This window comes from Dermochelys coriacea, chromosome 3 (assembly GCF_009764565.3).
Source record: "Dermochelys coriacea isolate rDerCor1 chromosome 3, rDerCor1.pri.v4, whole genome shotgun sequence".
In the NCBI taxonomy this organism is placed as follows: domain Eukaryota; kingdom Metazoa; phylum Chordata; order Testudines; family Dermochelyidae; genus Dermochelys; species Dermochelys coriacea.
The window spans coordinates 17,895,221-17,916,274 of record NC_050070.1 but is presented as its reverse complement, the minus strand read 5'-3'; the positions used below and the strand labels follow the sequence as shown (position 1 = coordinate 17,916,274).

General features: G+C 38.7%; 1 protein-coding gene across 1 annotated transcript in view; it reads right to left on the bottom strand.

Moving 5' to 3' along the window:
- Positions 1-21,054, bottom strand: part of ATAD2B (ATPase family AAA domain containing 2B) — a 180,933-nt gene that overhangs the window by 145,804 nt on the left and 14,075 nt on the right. The window contains 6 exon segments of the mRNA XM_043510164.1: positions 217-319; positions 4,803-4,828; positions 4,830-4,859; positions 4,861-4,958; positions 6,386-6,432; positions 10,230-10,384. Coding sequence (XP_043366099.1) covers positions 217-319; positions 4,803-4,828; positions 4,830-4,859; positions 4,861-4,958; positions 6,386-6,432; positions 10,230-10,384 — 459 coding nt within the window.

The following is a 21,054-nucleotide window of genomic DNA, read 5'->3' as shown; positions in this document are numbered from 1 at the left end:
CCATTGACCAAACAGGATGACATTAATCTCTTTCTAAAATTAAATACATCTAGCTAGCGTCAGTGTTTATTTATAACAGTCAGCATTAGCTAGGAGTTGAAAAATGCTTTAGAATTTTAACGTACTGTAGGCAACTGACCTATGGAGACTTATAAAAATATACATATAGTGACTGGATGTTACTTTTATCCAAAATTTGACAGATTCTGAACTTACAAATTCTGTGTCTGTCCACATTCGCAGCCGTTCTACTTCTCCAGACCGCCTATTCCGCCTGATGTTAATATTGTCCATTTCTTGAAGTACAGCTTCAGCAGTACTAAATATACACAATATTTAACATAAAAAAGACAAATATTCAGAGACTTAAAATAGAAGAGCTGCAGAAGTTTTACCCATATAAATAATTCTATGTAACACACTACACTCAAATTATAATTTCTTTGAATTACATATGGAATAAAATCTACAGATTAACTAAAATTTGATTTCAGTCTCTCCTGCAACTCCTTGAATCCATCAATTAAACTAAAAATAGTCATCCGTAATAAAGAAAACTGAAAGAAGAGGGTAAAAGTATACAAAGAGTCTGCATAAGAAAAAAAATGATTATTTTATGGGCTTTGAATCAAACTCTAATACCACATTTCATTTAAAATGTGCATTCTCTTTGTCAGTTGTGGGGGTTAATTTTTAAATCTGGTGAGTCTGAATGGTATACTTCGGAAAAGTACCAGACTGACAGCCTGTGAAACTGAAGCTTTTCATCCACATAACCAGAGTAGCACAGGTAGCAACACTGCACTCCTGTAAATGTTCCTCAGTCCTGTAAACTCTGAGGCAAGGGCTAACAAATAGATTTTTTTTTTTAAATAACCAAAGATGTGAAAAGACATATATAGAACTCCACTATTCATTAATTTCCCTCTGTTGCATCACTTAACTTAATCAGTGTATAATTAGATTACAACTCTTCAAGAGGACTTTTACCTTAAATGCCTTTAAAGTATTAAACTGATGGTGCTACAGACTGAGCAGGACGGGCCACTTCGCGGGAAGGAGATGACAAGTCATCAGCCAGGCCAAATCACTCATCTACTTATTTGTCATGACTGTCAAATTATTGCTAGCTATGGTGAAGGTTTGTGTACTGTGGATATTTGTCCACTGGAAATGTACTAAAGCTGTGTAACAGTTGGAAATGGTATCAACTTTCAGTCATTTCCACTCAGCACTTTAAAAAGTTAAATCTACAGCGTGAAATCCTGAAATCAAAGGAGGTAAAGGTAACTATAGTACAGATCCATTTACACGCGAATCCACTTAACACACGGTAGCACCATGCCTCCCAGTGCTACCTATTTAACACGCAAGACTCGTTAACACCCGGAACAGGAACTTGCTATGTAATGCTACAGATTTGCTCATTAACTCACGGACATAGAAATCGACAGGAAGTGCAGAGCGGAAATGTGTTGTATGTCTTTACTGATATTGGTAAAAACGTATCACACAAGCTTAGTGATTGTCAAACTAGAGAGATATAGAATATATAGCAGTTATATAGTAATACATATACTACATTAGAAAATTTTAACCGTAGGACTAATATAATGGCAGAGGGCAAGCGTCAGCATTCCTATACTGTAGGAGAAAAGCTAGCTGCAATAGATCGAGTAAACTACAGAGAAACTGAGGCCAAAGTTTCAAAAGATATTGGGATTGCCAAATCTACTCTCTGAGGATGGCTAAAAAACAAATCTAAGCTGAATGGCTTTGTACAAAATTTTGATTCTGTCACTGGGCTTAAGCAAAACCATGTGCGCTATTCAACAAAGCCATGCACACGTGGTTTGCTCAGAAAAAGCTGAAAGGAATGCCGCTAAGTGGGCCAATTCTTCATGGCCAAGCAACAAAATTTGGAAATTTAACGGGATGAATCATTCCAAGCCAGCAAGGGGTTTATAAGCAGTTTTAAAAAGCATCATGGCATAATGCAGGTATTGATTTCTGGAGAAAGCCGATCAGCCGATGAATCGGCTGCAAACGCATTTCCCACCCAGTTAAAATCTATTTTACAAAATGAAGACTACCACGAAGAACAACTTTATTTGCAAAACTGCTACCTGATAAGACTTCCGCCTTTAATTACGAGACAGAGAAAACAGCTGGATTTAAAAAGATTAAAGATCGTGTCACTCTTCTTTTTCATAATAATAAGACGGGCAGCCATAAGCTTGCCCCTCTTCTCGTTGGCCGCTTTCATAACCCTCACTGCTTTAATCACCTCAATAGAGCCAAACTGCCAGTAATATACGCTAACAGCAAAAATGCTTGGATTACAAGACACATTTTCAATGACTGGTTCCACAACAGCTTTGTTCCAGCTGTTCGTAAGCATTTGTGGTCGAAGAAACTCTAAGCCAAAGCACTTTTGCTACTTGACAATTGTCCAGTCCATCCTCCAGCCAAATCACTGGTATCAAGCGATGGAAAAATTTGAGTGCTATACCTACCATTTAACACATCAAAAATTCAACCTTTAGACTAGGGCATTATTCAGAATTTTAAAAACAATTATTGACAGGAGCTGATTTCGACGATCGTGTCTTGTATGTCTTCAGGCATTTGCGAATTCCTGAAACAGTTAAACATGAGGGAAATTATTTAGTTAAAAAAAGCTTGGGACGGAGTAAAACAAAAGTCCACTGAAAACTGCTGGATGAAGGTCTTGGTGATGCCTTTTCTGTCAAAGACGGCTCAGACTCAGAAAACTCCAGCAGTGGCACTCATTCAGAGCCAGACTTTGAAGGATTTTCGGAAGAAGACACGCTACAAACACGCACGCAGACAAAAAGAGGATAAAAGAAAACTTCTCTTTCAAATGATAGGAGATTTTAGTTTGGATACGTCGCCGGAAATCATTAGCAAGACACTGGAGGTGGATGAAGATTGCCCGACTTCAGAATTTCTGTCAGAGGAAGAAATATTAACAGGTTGCGAGGCTACGTCGGACCGCGAAAGTGATGGCGAAGATGTCATTGAAAAGGTCAAAATTTCAGCCACAGAAGCCCTTAGTGCTGTAGAAACTGTTGTAAGATTTATGGAGAAGCAAAAAGTGGGAAAATATCAAAATCATTCATCTGCGGTGAATGACAGACTTCATAAGAAAAAAAAAATACGAGCCAGAAAGATCAGAAAAACAACACCGTTATTTTCTGCTAAGTGAATCAGACATTTTTTTCAGCATGGCCCTCTTAACCCGCGGTCCATTAACACACGGTCGTGATGGCTTTACTCCTGACATCCGCGCATAAATGGGTCCGTACTGTATTTAGAAGTCTAGTGGAACTTTTGGGAATTTGTTGGAAGACTGTCATTCCCTGCCACCAAACCCGACAGTATGTATATAAAGTTGTCACACTAAGGAAGAGAGAAACCCTTTCAACAAGAGTCAAAATTAAACTCAAAATCAAGATGTTATAATAAGGAAAACGGAGAAGAGGAAAAAGGACAAAAGCTTAATATCACGCAGAGTTTTGACAGGACAACTAACAAATAGGTTACGCATTTAAACGTAAGAAAAACAGAAGTTTGAACGAGATAAGAGAGACTTGAACCAACACTACCAATTGACAAAACAGAAGATGGAAATAAAGAGTAGAAAAGCAACACACACAATACGTGACTGATACCATGAAGTTGAAGAAAGCGATTAGTGGCAAGTCTTGTCAATACAGCTTTAGGGACTTCCATGGATCAATTTATAATTGTATACTTGTGTAAATACTAAGTTTCTCTCTATTTAAGTTGCAAAAAGCCTTATGAGATTTCTATTACATGGAATGGAACTGTTAATATACAAAATAAAAAATAAGAAAAATTGATGGAGGTTTTACCATTAACATTAATAGTAAAAGAATGTCACCCAAGGGCTTTTTCTTACTTGAATTATAATCAATACTACTAGTATTTCTGATGAACAATGTATCTGATCTGGATACATTCAAGTCATTGTTCATAATTTTGGATACTTTGGATCAATGTAAACACAAATGCAGGCATCAGTATAATGATCTTAACATATTACCATCTTTATAGTAAATTGCATTGAATTCCTTTTTATTCAACTCCTCTTCCTCCTCAATATAGTATTAGGAAAGCACCAGGGAAAAAGTTACTCAAGGAGAACTTATTTTTTCCCCACTGTACTAACTAACTACCTGGTTACTGAACACATTGAAAAAAAGCAGTTTCTGTGAAAAACTAAAGTTCAGCAGAATACATTTTTTTATCAGTAATAAAGATCATACTTAGCATTACAGAACATTTTTCATGTTTAGAACATTTTTGCAAGCACAGATATTCAGCATCTCTCAAGAGGTAGATATTATACCTATTTACAGAAGAGAAAAGTGTGACAGAGAGGTTAAGAGACTTGCCCAAAGCCACAGAGGAAACCACTTTCAAAGCAAGGAGTTCCTGGCTCCCACTCCTGTGTTCAGATCAACAGACTGTGCCTTCCTCTCTGATCAACTTTAACTGCACTGTAAAGTCAAAAAGGGACACCAATCCTGTATGCAGTATCTCATTATCAACAAGTGGTAAAGAACAGGTACAAACTTGTTGACATTTATAATTCAGCCATACAAGCAAGGTGTACTTAACTTCCAACCAATGTTGATATGGTTGATCACTTATTTAAATGATGCTTAGATAGAAAGCCATGTATTGCAGTTCTAACTATTTTTAAAAAACATCAGGATGCTTGTGATGTGTACAACTGAAGTATCCACACATACCTGTTTACTAGCTGATCAAACAATAAAACTCTGATTCAAAGTTTCAAATCTGTTTTTTCCTGGACCGACAACTTTTTCTCACTTCTATATCTCCGTTTATGCAAGCATGGTCCCCATCTCCCTTTTTTTCCCCTCGAAGGGAATGGCTTTTGAGAGCTAAGAGAAATTTGTATTACTATTTCAAAATGCAGGAAACAACATTTTTACAAACAAGAATTCAATGATCAGATTACTCAGAAAGGATAAGAAACCAAATGATACTAAGATCCAGAGTCAGTTTCCCCATGAATGTGCATCCTGACATTTACTGAAGTAAGAGATATCCGTTTTAAGTCCCTACTAATGTTATTTTATTTACTGTAATTCTGTGCCATTTGGGCTAGTTACTTTTACATAATATATATTATTTTGTGGTAAGCTTGTATTTGAACACCAAAAATTCAGTATTTTAAAGTTATTATGACTTATCCACCCTTAGCACAGTTTCAGTTCTTACACTTTCCTTAAAGTACAGTATCAAAAGATTTTATATTACTGATGCAGTTTTATTTTGCATAGAAATCTATTGTATGTATGTTATCTGTCCAGTGGAGAGTCCCCATTTTTAGATGGTTCTTTAGGCACCATAAAAGTAATTAACAATGTTTACCAAAATACTTAATGGAATTGAATAGTCACAGACTCAATACAGAACTGAAAGAGAGAGAAATTAAGTAGTATAGTTGTGAAAACTGGATACGTTTTCAGTTGATATTTGAAATGAACTGGCAAATTCCTAAGATGAAGATTCACAGGAACACTGTTCCCGTGGCAGGACTGATCTCTAACTTCTTCTAGGCAGGGCTGGAGCAGCTGTCAGCCCCGGGGCCGCCCACCAGAACAGCTGACCAGCGGTCAGCCCCAGGGCCACTGGAGCAGCAGCCAGTCCCGGAGCAGTGACCCCTGGATCAGCTAACCAGCAGCCAGCCCTGGGCCCACTGAAGCAGTGGTTGCCCGCAGCCAGAGCAGTGGCTAGGGGTGGAGCAGCAGTAGTTAACCCCTCCCACAGGAGCAGCTGTGGGGCTGGAGCAGCTGCAAGCTCCAGCAGTCCTGGCAGTGCTCTGTTTGTCCCTGTCCTGCTCCCATGGTATTTTTACTAAACGTCAGGGACAGGTTGCAGGTAGAGTCCTGCTAATCTGTGGATATCCATGGATCGGATGCAGATGCACATTTTATATCTGGAGCCCTGCAAATCTGCAGATATCCACTTTATATTCATGGCCCATGTTTGCCGATCAGATGCGGATACAAATTTAGTGCCCCAACTAGGGCTCTAGCCACGGGCTTCCATGAATTTTTGTCTATTGCCTGCAACTTGTCCCTGACTTTTACTAAAAATACCCGTAACAGAATCTTAACCTTACTCATGCCCAAAGGAAGCATCCAATAAATTATCTGAAGGAATCTGAGAGAAAACAGTTTCTTGTAAACACAGAGAAACACACCAATGAAGGTGTCAAAATATATACACATTTGAGAATCCTCAATATAAAAGTAGTTAAAATTAAATATAGATATAAAATAACCATAGGGAAAACACTCACATAAGCTACGTCCAGTTGGTAATGTAGCACCAGCCTGAGACGTTAACCTGGAAAACAATTATATTAAATATGCAAACTATATCAACATTTTATTTACTATATAAAAGCTACAATGCAACCAACACTTTTGAAATAGAAATCCTTAAGTGTTATACACTGAACATAATTTAAAGCATTTGTAAAATATACTCAAGAATTTGGCTTGCATCTGAAGTTGGAACTGAAGTTGGCATTGGCCACTGTCAGAAGACAGAATACTGGGCTAGATGGACCATTGGTCTGTCCTGTCCTTGTGTTCTTAACATTGTACTAATATTTTATTAGTATACCAATAAACAATTTTAACGAGTATCACCATACTGAAAAAATATATCAATATCTGTTCCACTAACAGGCTACACCACTTCACTTATGTCCCCTCCTGTTAAATAAGCCACACTCAGGTTCCACAAACAGTAATCTTGCTGCTGTTAGTCAGAAGCAAACACCATTTAAACTCTTAATGTTTTGGTGAATAACTGAAACCAATGAAAACAAAAGCAATAAAAAAAGTGAAGGGCAAAGTTATGAAAACAAAAAAATTAAATATATTTAACAAATCTAACAACCGAAGGGAAAGAGACTGACAAATCAAGATTACTTAAATCAACAGTAAAAATATTACTTAAGACCTCAATTGTACGTATTCTGTGTTTCTTTTTTTAAAGTTAGTTATCCAAAGGAAAGTGGACTCCCACTAGGTTGGTATGAGAACCAAAACATGATCCAACTCTCTTCCAGCAATTACATGGCTAACAAATTATTGTACCATATATTCAGTCTTGATTTTTACATTAGAGTAAAAGATTATATTTCTTATCTGTTAAGACTAACTTATTAAAACACAAGTTAAACTGTTAGAATTAAAATGTACAAATGCCCTAAAATCATGACAGAATATTAGCTGAAAATAACGTGTTGGTAGCAGTACATATAAAATCAAAATAGATTAGATCAAATCAGGAATTTATATTCATATAGCTCCTGTCATCCTGAAGGTTCTTAAGTGCTTTACAATGTGTATAAGGACCACTGAACTGCAATAACTATTGTGCACACTGGAAGGTGGTGGGGACAACTGATTTTAGGTTGGAAAGTGAATAAATTAACCAGTTGAAAAAGGGAAAGGGAAATCATTTGACCCAGGCTCCACTGTCCCTTTACTCTTGCAAAAATTTCTACTTCTGAAGAGATGGATTTAAACTAGGACATGGGCTTCTGCTATTATTTACCTGGGAAAGGGATACCAATTTTTCATAAAACAAGGGACTCACCATGGTAGACCTCAACACTTTGTCACAGTGATGGATAGGAACACATAGGAGAATGGCATCTGCTAATCATGATCCTCTCAGGCATTTTTGACAAACAAACATTAATAATGGCTTTATGGTCACAATGTATTTGTTGCTTAATACCAAAAAGCAGAATCTCCACATAGGTTATTATGCATGGCTCTTCTGGGCTTGTTCAAGTAGCTCATTGCTAAAATTTTATTTTAATCTCAGTTTTCTACTTTAAATCTAGTTTCTGTAACAGACCAAGATCCAGTCATCAGACACATCGTAGCACTTCTTAAGGAGCTATGATGTTATCTCCAATGTCCTGGCCAAATTTCAGTTCAGGCAAATTGAGTTCACTTAAGTGATATTCTTCCAGGGTCAATTAAAAAAAACCCTCAGATTTTATTTAAATTAAAATACACGTTTATTTTTAAAAAATAAGTTATTTAAATTTGAAATTGACAACTTATGTGCAGGCCTAAACTTATTATAGCCTATTATAATTGTTTACATTAAATACAAAAAATAAATATTAAGCAGTACATGTTTGCTACCCATTTTAAAGAAAGTCAAACCACTGGACTGGTGGAAGTCACAGAATAAGCATCTGGAACTGGAGTTTTCTGAAGTGATCAATGTTTTTGACAGCAGTTGCCTCTTCTGCAGGTGCAGGGAGAAGATTTTTTTTTCATTTCACTTTATTCAACTAGTTCAGTTCAATGATTAGTTCATTCAAAGTTAAGAGACCAATTGGGAACTGAAAAAGCAGGAAAGCTTGCTTTCCTCTTACAATCTATCAATAAAAAACTAGGTCTGAAAGGATGAGACCTTCACTAGTTCTAAAACCTTGAAGGACAGGTGACAGACACTACCAGTTCAATTCACTAACTATAGATAACACTTCCTTTTTTTTTTTTAAATAAAAAAGTTAGTTTTAAATGTAAAATATGTTTTGATAAACTTTGATACTTCTTTTTGTGTATCCAGCACATTAAAGGAAGTTTATTAAAAAATTTTTAAAAATTGTGCATTTTAATTATATTTGAATTTCCATCCAAAGAGAGTTTGACAAATCGCAAGTAAAAAAAATTAATCTAATTAAGAAATTCACCATTTTCGAACACAATAAAAATGCAAGACCTAAGAATATGAATAAATTCAAGTTAGCTACGTAATTGTTTAAATAAATGTGTCGATATAGCGTATCCCTCTGTTTAGCAAAAAGAAGCACTAAATTTAGCATAAAGACTATACATAGTTGCAATTCAACATCTCTTATTGCTTATCAACAAATGAGAATCAACCTTTCTTTAGAAAATTAAAAAGTCCAAAAGCAAATATGATTAAAATCAACGACTTTAAACAAGGTTTCCAGTTTCCCGCTTTAAATCATGATTAAAATTGGTGATTTAAATTGCTTTGACTTAAATCAATCCACCATGTATTCTTTACACCTGATCTAAAAGCTAAACAGTTGAATAGTACTGGTATAGACTGTTAAATGACCCAGCATATCAGAGGTGACTGTATATGCTTCAAGATGATTTCTGAAGGAAGCATGCTATATAATAAGCTGTAATCATATAGTTCTCAGTTTAAATAATCACCTCTTTTATCCAATGGGAGATGTGGGGGGCAGTGGCTGGAAGCCATGCAACAATGCACAGAGCCCTCTGCCCTACCCCATCTCAGGCTGCAGGGACATTGTGCTGGCTGCTTCAGGGAGTGGTGCGGGGCTGGCGGGACCATGGGGGGCAATCTCACGGGCCGGATGCGGCCCACGGGCCACATTTTTGAGACCCCTGGTCAAGTCCTATACAATATGCAGTAGTAGTTGCAAGGGCCAAGATCAGTGTTCAAACAAGCTGTTCCAGGCACAATAGCGTGAGGCTTTTGCTTGGTGTCCATATACTCACATAATTACTTGCATCCAATCTGAAGAACCTCTTTAAACCTGGAAACTTTTTCTTAAAATTAAATCAATCAGTCAGAAAATGAAACAAATGTCTCCTTTGGTTTTGGCTATATGGAATGCATAGTACTTTGGCTTGCTTCTAATGTACTCAACTCCTAAGTCAGCCATGAGTTGTCTAACAATGGAGAGGCTGAAAAAACACTAAAAAAGGAGAAGGTTGGACCATCTTGTATAAAAGAGGCTGAAAACACACAGATTTCCTAATTTAAATTTAGGGTCAGCTGCTAATTCTGAACACACAGAACTCCTAATGAAGTCACCGAGAGTTCTAGATGCACAAAAAATGTAAAACTGGACCCTAACACATTCCACCATTCCCATTTTAACAGATAAAGTGGTGTCACATAAGGAGGAACATAACCCATAGGATTCACATAGTTCTCATTCCAGAAGACTGTAGACTATAGGAAAATAGGTCAACAATAACATGATGCAAAAGTATGCTGTTTCAATATAATGCACGTTCTCTCACACTCAATGTAAGTGGATTTACTAAATTTACTAAAATGAACAGAACTTTGCCTTTTCATTCAGTGCATCAGGTTACCTGGACTGTCCAGCTGAAATGCTCCATTCCTCTCGCTGCCCAGTATTGCGTGATTTTGATTTGTCTTTGCACACAGGATCAGCATGTTTCAAGGTACGTTTGGCTGGAGGGGATATGTGGCTATCACTCAAACTAGCATCACTACCTTCATCTTTCTGAAAGAGACAAAGCATCACACCACATTTGATTGGTTCATTTTTACACTTCCCATAACAAAAATAAAAGATTCCACTACTCACCTAAAGAAAGTCAAACCCAGTTCACACAAACATAGCAGTGCTTTATTGATGCTCATGGAACACACGTACCTTAAAAATGTACACCTGCTGAAGGCTAACTCACCAGTTCACCTAGCAAAGTCTTAACACTGGACCTGATGAGCGTAAAATATTAAAATTCTGTACTTCTCAATAATTTTACTAAATATTTCTAATTTTCCAAAACCCATTGTACTGTATCCCTGGAAACAATACTGCACTTACTATTACTTTAATTCATAAAACACCTTCTCTCTCTTGTATTACTGAATATTTTTAAATAGCTAGCTATTACATAAAGAAACATCAAGATACTATGACCTGTTCTCTCTCATACCTTTAGCAAAATGATTAACACATGAATTCTAAAGCATCCATCACCAAAGTGTCTGGACAATTTTAGGTTTTGTGTTTTCAGTTAAAAAAAATGTGCAAATATTGAGATCTATCTCCATAAAAAATGGAAAGCGTTATAGATATTTTCAGAAGCTTTTATCAGAAATTAAAAATATTTAAAAAGAAACTAAATGCTTTTACCTCTTTCAACACTCTTCCTTTACAGTTTTCAACAACAGCATAAAGGGTTAGTAGAAAGAATACTTTTAAATACCATACTATGTAGAAATTACTAGTAACCACATTGATCCATGAGGAAAAAGCAGACAAGGGAGATAGTAGACATCTTAACACACCCAAAAATAAGTGACATACACTATTTCTAGCCAACAAAAAACATCCCTTCTTTAGCGGGAATTGTCCATAATCATGCAAAAAATGTAAACATAAAAAAAAATGAAAAAACACCCAGCAGATTTCACTGAAACATCTTTTCCCACCAAAGAAATTACTCAAAGTTAAAGATACATCCATCCATCCTAGGTACTGTGTACTATCTTTCTAGAGGATGGATTAACTACAGTGATGGCAAAATTCCTTCTATCATTGTAGCACGTTCCTACACCATGGTACTACAGAAGCACGGTTGCAGACCATAGACAAGCCCCACCATTCTTTAGGCTACAAAGCTGTCAGGTAAACTTTTCACAACTTGTCCCTTCTCCAAAGAAAACTGGCTGTGGGTTTCAGTAAAATATGTGTCATCTTTTATTAGGTCTACTATCGTAAAAATCCACTGATTTGTCATAATGAAATTATGTATATATTATTCATAATGCTCATAGTTAAAGTGTAGTGGAAAGACATTGTGATGGAAAATAGAAAACTATATATATGTTCTGATACAGTATGAAGCTTGTAGCAAAGCTAAGCTAAGCATTCAACTAAAGAATGCTGATTGTCTGACAGAAGAGGAGGACTCCAATGTAGAGACTGAGCCACGTTCACGTTCCACTATGAAGACAAAAATGACACCCAAACTGCATCAAGTGTAAGCTAGTCACACGACTATCAGAAACAGCACATGAACATGGGTAACTGCTGACCCTTTCATGGCAGAAATGAAAGATCTATGCAGAAAATGCAACACCACTGCGAGATATAAAATAGATGATGGTGAAGGAAGTGGAACCAACAGGAGACAAATGAAAGTAGGTGATGAGAACATAAAAGAGGTAGGTGGCATGTAGAGCCTACCTGACACTTCAAGAACGGAATCCGGTTTTGGATCACCATAAAAAGATTCGAAAATAGAACGAAGGGCAGAGGTAGATGAGAATACTAAGACCTAGCAAGAACCAGAAGGAGCATATTCAATTGATGTTGCCTCAATATTATTAAGAGGCGTACCCAAACGTTTTGCATATTGTTATTTTTCCTTTTCTTTGCAGAAAGTCAAATCATCACACAACTGTTGGTTAACATCACTTGGACTTTGCACTTCTATTGCACATATTTAACGTGCTCTCAAAGCACTTTATAAGCATTAATGGGCTTAGCCTCAACACCACGGAGAAGTGCTCAAAGACTGCAGGCGATAACTCATTCATCATAATTAACAAATCCAACCAGAAGAAAACAAGAAGCAACTTCAGAGACCTGCATAGGAAATGACTGTACAGGTAACACTAGAGAGAGTCTTCCAGTACAGAAGGTAAAATTAAAGAATAATCAATCAAGACTGTGGGAATGGAGAATTAAGGATCACACAGCAGCAGTCTTAGGGCATGTCTACACTTACCTCCAGAGCGATCGATACAGCAGGGGTCGATTTATCACGTCTAGTGAAGACGGGATAAATCGACCACCGAGCGCTCTCCCATCGACTCCGGTACTCCACCAATGAAGGCACCACGGTAAGTAGCTCTAAGTACGTGAACTTCATTATTCACGTACTGAAGTTGCATAACTTAGATCAGACTCAGATACAGACCACATCTGTATTTAGTATTCAAGATGTGGGCATACCACATCCCGTCTGCTTTTTTGACTGCTGCTGTACACTGTGTGGACGTCTTCAGAGAACTATCCACGATGACTCCAAGATCTTTCTCCTGATTAGTTTGTAGCTAAATTAGCCCCCATCATATTGTATGTATAATTGGGGTTATTTTTCTCAATGTGCATTACTTTACATTTATCCACATGAAATTTCATTTGCCATTTTGTTGCTCAATCACTTAGTTTTGCGAGATCTTTTTGAAGTTCTTCATAGTCTGCTTTGGTCTTAACTATCTTGAGCAATTTAGTATCTGCAAACGTTGCCACCTCACTGTTTACCCCTTTCTCCAGATCATTTATGAATAGGATATGTCCTAGGACTGACCCTTGGGGAACGCCACTAGTTACCCCTCTCCATTCTGAAAATTTACCATTTATTCCTGCTCTTTGTTCCCTGTCTTTAACCACTTCTCAATCCGTGAAAGGATTGTCCCTCTTATCCCATGACAGCTTAATTTACAAAAGAGCCTTTGGTGAAGGACCTTGTCAAAGACTTTCTGGAAATCTAAGTACACTATGTCCACTGGATCCCCCTTGTCCACATGTTTGTTGACCCCCTCAAAGAACTCTGATAGATTAGTAAGACATGATCTCCCTTTACAGAAGCCATGTTGACTTTTGCACAACAATTTATGTTCTTCTATGTGTCTGACAATTTTATTCTTTACTATTGTTTCAACTAATTTGCCCAGTACTGATGTTAGACTTACCGGTCTGTAATTGCCAGGATCACCTCTAGAGCCCTCCTTAAATATTGGCGTTACATTAGCTATCTTCCAGTCATTGGGTACAGTAGATGATTTAAAGGACAGGTTACAAACTATAGTTCTGCAATTTCACATTTGAGTTCTTTCAGAACTCTTGAGTGAATGCCCTCTAGTCCCAGTGAGTTGTTGCTGTTAAATTTTTCAATTAATTCCAAAACCTCCTCTAGTGACACTTCAATCTGTGACAATTCCTCAGATTTGTCACCTAGATTCATAGATACTAAGGTCAGAAGGGACCATTCTGATCATCTAGTCCGACCTCCTGCACAGCGCAGGCCACAGAATCTCACCCACCCACTCCTATGAAAAACCTCACCCATGTCTGAGCTATTGAAGTCCTTAAATCATGGTTCAAATACTTCAAGGAGCAGAGAAGCCTCCCTCAAGTCAACCATGCCCCATGCTACAGAGGAAGGCGAAAAAACTCCAGGGCCTCTTCCAATCTGCCCTGGAGGAAAATTCCTTCCCGACCCCAAATATGGCAATCAGCTAAACCCTGAGCACATGGGCAAGATTCACCAGCCAGATACCCAGGAAAGAATTTTCTGTAGTAACTCAGATCCCATCCATCTAATATCCCATCTCAGGGGACTAGTCCTATTTACCCTGAATATTTAAAGATCAATTATCCCATCATACCATCTCCTCCATAAACTTATCAAGTAGAATCTTAAAGCCAGATAGATCTTTTGCCCACACTGCTTCCCTTGGAAGGCTATTCCAAAACTTCACTCCTCTGATGGTTAAAAACCTTCGTCTGATTTCAAGTCTAAACTTCCTGGTGGCCAGTTTATACCCATTTGTTCTTGTGTCCACACTGGTGCTGAGCTGAAATAATTCCTCTCCCTCTCCTGTATTTATCCCTCTGATATATTTAGAGAGAGCAATCATATCTCCCCTCAACCTAAACAAGCCAAGCTCCTTAAGTCTCCTTTCATAACACAGGTTTTCCATGCCTCGGATCATCCTAGTAGCCCTTCTCTGTACCTGCTCCAGTTTGAATTCATCCTTTTTAAACATGGGAGACCAGAACTGCACACAGTATTCTAGGTGAGGTCTCACCAGTGCCTTGTATAATGGTACTAAAACTTCCTTATCCCTACTGGAAATGCCTCTCCTGATGCATCCCAAAACCACATTAGCTTTTTTCACAGCCATATCACCTTGGCATAGTCATCCTATGATCAACCAATACTCCAAGGTCCTTCTCCTCTTCCGTTACTTCTAATTGATGCATCCCCAACTTATAACTAAAATTCTTGTTATTAATCCCTAAATGCATAACCTTACACTTCTCACTATTAAATTTCATCCTATTACTATTACTCCAGTTTACAAGGTCATCCAGATCCTCCTGCATAATATCCCGATCCTTCTCCGAATTGGCAATACCTCCCAGCTTTGTATCATCTGCAAACTTTATTAGCACACTCCCACTTTTTGTGCCAAGGTCAGTAATAAAAAAGATTAAATAAGATTGGTCCCAAAACTGATCCCTGAGGAACTCCACTGGTAACCTCCCTCCAACCTGACAGTTCGCCTTTCAGTAGGACCCATTGCAGTCTCCCCTTTAACCAATTCCTTATCCACCTTTTGATGTTCATATTGATCCCCATCTTCTCCAATTTAACTAATAATTCCCCATGTGGCATGGTATCAAATGCCTTACTAAAATCTGGGTAAATTAGATCCACTGCATTTCCTTTATCTAAAAAATCTGTTACCTTTTCAAAAAAGGAGATTAGGTTGGTTTGGCACGATCTACCTTTTGTAAAACCATGTTGTATTTTGTCCCATTTACCATTGACTTCAATGTCCTTAACTAATTTCTCCTTCAAAATTTTTTCCAGGACCTTACATACTACAGATGTCAAACTAACTGGCCTGTAGTTACCCGGATCACTTTTTTTTCCCTTTCTTAAAAATAGGAACTATATTAGCAATTCTCCAATCATTCGGTACTACTCCTGAGTTTACAGATTCATTAAAAATTCTTGCTAATGGCCTTGCAATTTCAGGTGCCAATTCCTTTAATATTCTTGGATGAAGATTATCTGTGTCCCCCAATTTAGTCCCATTAAGCTGTTTCAGTTTTGCTTCTACCTCAGACATGGTAATATCTACCTCCATAACCTCATTCCCATTTGTCATGCTACCATTATCCCAAAGATCCTCTTTAGCCTTATTAAAGACTGAGGCAAAGTATTTGTTTAGATATTGGGCCATGCCTAGATTATCTTTAACCTCCACTCCATCCTCAGTGTTAAGCGGCCTCACTTCTTTCTTAGTTTTCTTCTTATTTATATGGCTATAGAACCTTTTACTATTGGTTTTAATTCCCTTTGCAAGGTCCAACTCTACTCGACTTTTAGCCTGTCTCACTTTATCCCTACATGTTCTGACCTCAATTAGGTAGCTTTCCTTGCTGATCCCTCCCATCTTCCACTCCCTGTATGCTTTCTGCTTCTTCTTAATCACCTCTCTAAGATGCTTGCTCATCCAGCTTGGTCTACAACTCCTGCCTATGAATTTTTTCCCCTTTCTTGGGATACAGGCTTCCGATAGCTTCTGCAGCTTTGATTTAAAGTAATCCCAGGCCTCCTTTACCTTTAGATCCATAAGTTCTTCAGTCCAATCCACTTCCCTAACTAATTGCCTTAATTTTTGAAAGTCAGCCCTTTTGAAATCAAAAACCCTAGTTGCAGATTTATTTTTGTTAATCCTTCCATTTAGTTTGAACTGAATTAGCTCATGATCACTTGAGCCAAGATTGTCCCCTACAACCATTTCTTCTATGAGGTCCTCGCTACTCACCAAAATTAAATCTAAAATGGCATCCCCTCTAGTCGGTTCAGCAACTACTTGATGAAGGAATCCATCAGCTATCGCATCTAGGAAAATCTGAGCCCTATTATTATTACTAGCACTGGTCCTCCAGTCTATATCTGGGAAGTTAAAGTCTCCCATGATCACGCAGTTTCCATTAGTATTTACTTATTAAAGACATTAAAAAGGGCTCTATCCATATCCAAATTAGATCCCGGAGGTCTATAGCACACCCCAAGCACTATCATAGGAGAGGCTTTACTAGTTTTCCTTCCCCAATGTAATTTTTTGCCCAGACGGACTCTGTCTTATCCATTGCATCGCCTCTTATTTCTTTACATTCTACCTCATCATTGATATACAGTGCTACTCCACCACCTTTACCTTTGTTTTTGTCTTTCCTAAACAGCACATACCCTCAATACCTGTAGTCCAGTCATGACTACTATTCCACCATGTTTCTGTTATCCCTATAATATCTGGTTTCACTTCCTGCACCAGTAGCTCTAGTTCCTCCATTTTGTTACCTAGGCTCCTCGCATTGGTGTACAAACATCTTAATTTTTGCTGTTTGGCCTCGCTCACATTTTGTACCCTATTAGGCACAGTCATTCTACAGCCAGTATAACCTATTAGACTAGTATCCACATCGCCCTCGCTTCTTATATACATTCTCCTACCCACGGCTGTATCCTTTCTTACTTCGTCTTCTTCCCTCTCAATGCTAAAATCTGGCGTGGAGATTACCTGGACATCTCCCAACCATCTCCCCCAATTCCTAGTTTAAAGCTCTCTTTATCAGTTGTACCAGCCTTGATCCTAGAAGTCTATTTCCTTCCCTACTCAGATGAAGTCCATCCCGAGAGAACTGTCCTCTGTCCATGAATACCTCCCAGTGGCCATACATCCCAAAGCCCTCCTTATAATACCACTGCCTAAGCCATCTGTTGACAGTCATAATCTTATCACAACTTTGTTGCCCTTCTCTAGGAACAGGAAGGATCCCGCTAAAGATCACCTGAGCCTCAATTTCCTTAAGCGTCTTCCCCAGCCTAGCATAGTCTCCCTTAATACTTTCCAGCGAGAATCTAGCCGTATCATTTGTTCCCACATGAAGGATAATTAGGAGATTCTTTCCTGCTCCCTTTAGGATTCTTTTCAACCTCAGGTCTACATCCCGTATCTTAGCACCCGGAAGACAGCACACCCTTCTATTCTCCGGATCAGCTCTAGTTACAGGCCTGTCTATTCTTCTCAATAAAGAGTCCCCTATCACATAGACCTGCCTTTTCCTGGTGACAGTGCTATTCTCCAGTCTCTCCCCTGTTCCCTCTGGCTGCAAGTTCTTTCCATTCCTATTTTCCCCTTATAATCCTCTTCAACCCATCCTGTATCCTCCTGGGACTCATATTTGGTGTAGTCTCCCTTGACTCTTCTGCTTTTCCTATAGGACTAGCCTCTCTTCTCTTCTTCCTTACCCTTCCACCTTCAGCAAGTACCTGCTGAGCCCCTTCTTCATTTTCCAACTCTGCAAACCTATTCCTAAGCTCTATTTCTCCTTCACTAGCCCGTCTTTTCCTCTGCCGGGTTCTTTTAATCACATGCTTCCACTGACCACTTTCCTCACCCAGTCTCCCCTCAAAATTCCCCAGCCTTGCTTCCATCCGTGAGTCTGAGCTTTTCCCTTCAGATACCTCATATCTTTGCTCCATCATCTGCTCAAACCCCTTCCTAAACTCAACGAGACCTTCCACCTGCATCTCCAAACCTCGGATCTTTTCCTCCATCAGCTCTATCAGACGGCATTTCACGCAGAAAAAACTCTTACCTGTTCCCCCCTCCAGGATCATGTACATACCACAACTTCCACATCCAGTCATCCTCAATGTGTCTTCCACTAAAGGAGTCACTCCCACAGCTGCCTCTGTATCTGTCATTGCCTTTCCACCTAAATCCTTTTAATCTGGGAAACACAAGCCACACCAAAAAGACCCCCCCCCAGCAAAAGCAAACCCCAAACAAGCACAATACAAACTCCCCTGTTTACAGCTCTGTTTGCTAGCTCCTGTGCCGCTGCAGCTGTCTGTGCTGCTGCCTGACTGGCTGGCTACCTTTATAGGACCTCTAGTCAGAAGCCCCACCCCCTAATCAGGGCTCAGCTGCTCTCCCAGCACAAAGCCCCACCCCCTAATCAGGGCTCAGCTGCTCTCCCAGCACAAAGCCCCTGCACACACACAAATACTAAAAATACAAAACCAAGTACAACTACCTTCTCCTCCAACAGAACTCCCACTCAAACTCCCCTGTTTAGAGCTCTGTTTGCTAGCTCCTGTGCCACTGCAGCTGTCTGTTCTTTTACTATGTTTTTTAATTTGGGGTATACATTTAAGTTGAGCCTCTATTATGGTGTATTTGAAGAGAGTCCATGCAGCTTGCAAGGATTTCACTCTAGTCACTGTACCTTTTAATTTATGTTTAATTTAAGTTCAACAATGTGGAATCAAATTTTAAAACTTTAAAATAAAGCAGTGGTTTTGGATCCCAAAATCCTATTAAAATTCAGATAAATCAGTACTAGAGCTCTCCCAAACATTAAATGGACAGTAAGGTCTATACCTGGAATCCACTGAACACTCACACAATTATAGTCTTATTCCATAGCATGTACAGATGTGGCTGTAGGTTATGCCAAAGTTGTGTTCTGTGCAATTACTGAAGTGCACCACTAATGCAAGTCAATCTTAATGAACACTTCCTTTCTGAAATGCCAGGAGTTACTCTGTGCAACTGAGAAGCAGAGTTGCAAGTGAAGTTGCAGCACTGGTTTGAAACTAGCCTGAGTGGTACAGGAGAACAAAGCTGAGTAAAGAAGAAAAAGACAGGAACAACAACGCAATACTGCCTAAAGCCATTTGATAACTTGCTGTAAACTTAAAACCACATCATTACTAAAAACAAAACAGGTTTTTGCTTAACATAGGCTACAGTAACTTTTAATTATTATTACTTCTAGAGTATTAATTCCTAACCTGTTTTGCGAAAGCTACAAAATACTAGCACCTAACATTAACCTGAGTGTGAGACAATCAAGCCCACTCCAAATACAAAAAGCACCATATTAGATTTGGCACAAGAAATGTTGCAGTCTATGCAACATTTTTCACCATGAAACCCTGAAAGCTAGCACAAGGAAAAGACCTAAATTATTTTGATTCCACATACAGTAATCTGAAGTGTTGGGTCCAGGTCCAGTGGAAAAACAACAGGACCCTTTCAAGCTCAGGTGGAGTGAGCTCTCCTCCTCCTACCCATGGGGCCGAGCAGGAGGAAGAGAGCCGACCTCAGGGGCAGGAGGAGATGGCAGTGACTCAGGTTCAGGTGGAAGAGTCGAGGCAGAAAAATGATTCAACCCTCTCAGGCTCAGATTGGATTGGCTTGGGTCCAGGTCAGACCTAAAAATTAGACTCAAGCAGACCTCTAGGGCCAATAAAGAAACAAGCACTGAGATAGGCTCAAGCTTCAAAATTAAGTCAGCACTGAAACAGCTGTGCAGGCACTAATGCAATGAGCAGCCTTAAGACTACTATGAAACTGTGGCACTGGAGCTGGTATCTCATGTGCTGACAGCAATGCTGTCACCAGAGTGCAGAGAACACCCACTAAAATATCTTGGTAGTGCCAGTATGTTGGCTGAAACAATATCAAGGCAACACAATAGCAGGAACAAAAACTCTGTTCCAAAGCACCATGACAAACGCCAGGCCACTGCTGAGAAACGCACACTAAAGGACCATGAAAATAAACAAGTTCTAAAGTGCATGGAAGCACATGGAGGTCTGAAAAATTTTGCACAACTATACTGGACCTGAGAAGAGCGGGAGAAGAGGATACTGAACCTCACTGTGATCCAAAGGCAATAAAGCAGTCTCCTCCAGGAAGCTCCTTTACCAACTGAAAGTAAGGAACTGACTAAGATTTGGAAGGTGCCATTTATACGCTCTCTAAGAGAAGCACAACCATCATGCTCTTCACTACTACTGTTGTGCTCAAGAATAAAAACAAAACTTCACAGCTAAGGGAGTTCGGTTAGTCTCATACTAAGGAGCAAAGAGCCAACAGTGAGAGTCCTGCACAGGTGGTGAGCCAAATTTTCTGCTAATCTAATGCCACTTAAATTAATGAACTAATGCCAGCAAAGAATCTAAGTGTGAGATATGATTGCAGGTTTATAATCCATTTACACTCCTTCTACTTGGATGGAGAAAGGGGAGAATGAAGGGAAACTGAACTTGCACCTTTTTTAAAAAAAATATATAAATACACACACACACACTCACGCATGTGTAGAAGAATGTTTCCTTTCCCACTCTATACTTTCAATCTACAATAATATCAAATTCAACAAAAACTGCTTGCATGCAGTATTGTTATATTTTCAACTGTATCCTTTCCTTTCAATATTTTTAATTTCTCTTCTGGAGTTCTTCTATCCTGCAGAAAAACATCTAGCAAGATCCAGAGGCTAGAAGTTTAAGATAGACAAATTATGAGTAAAAACAAGGCACAAAACAACGAGGG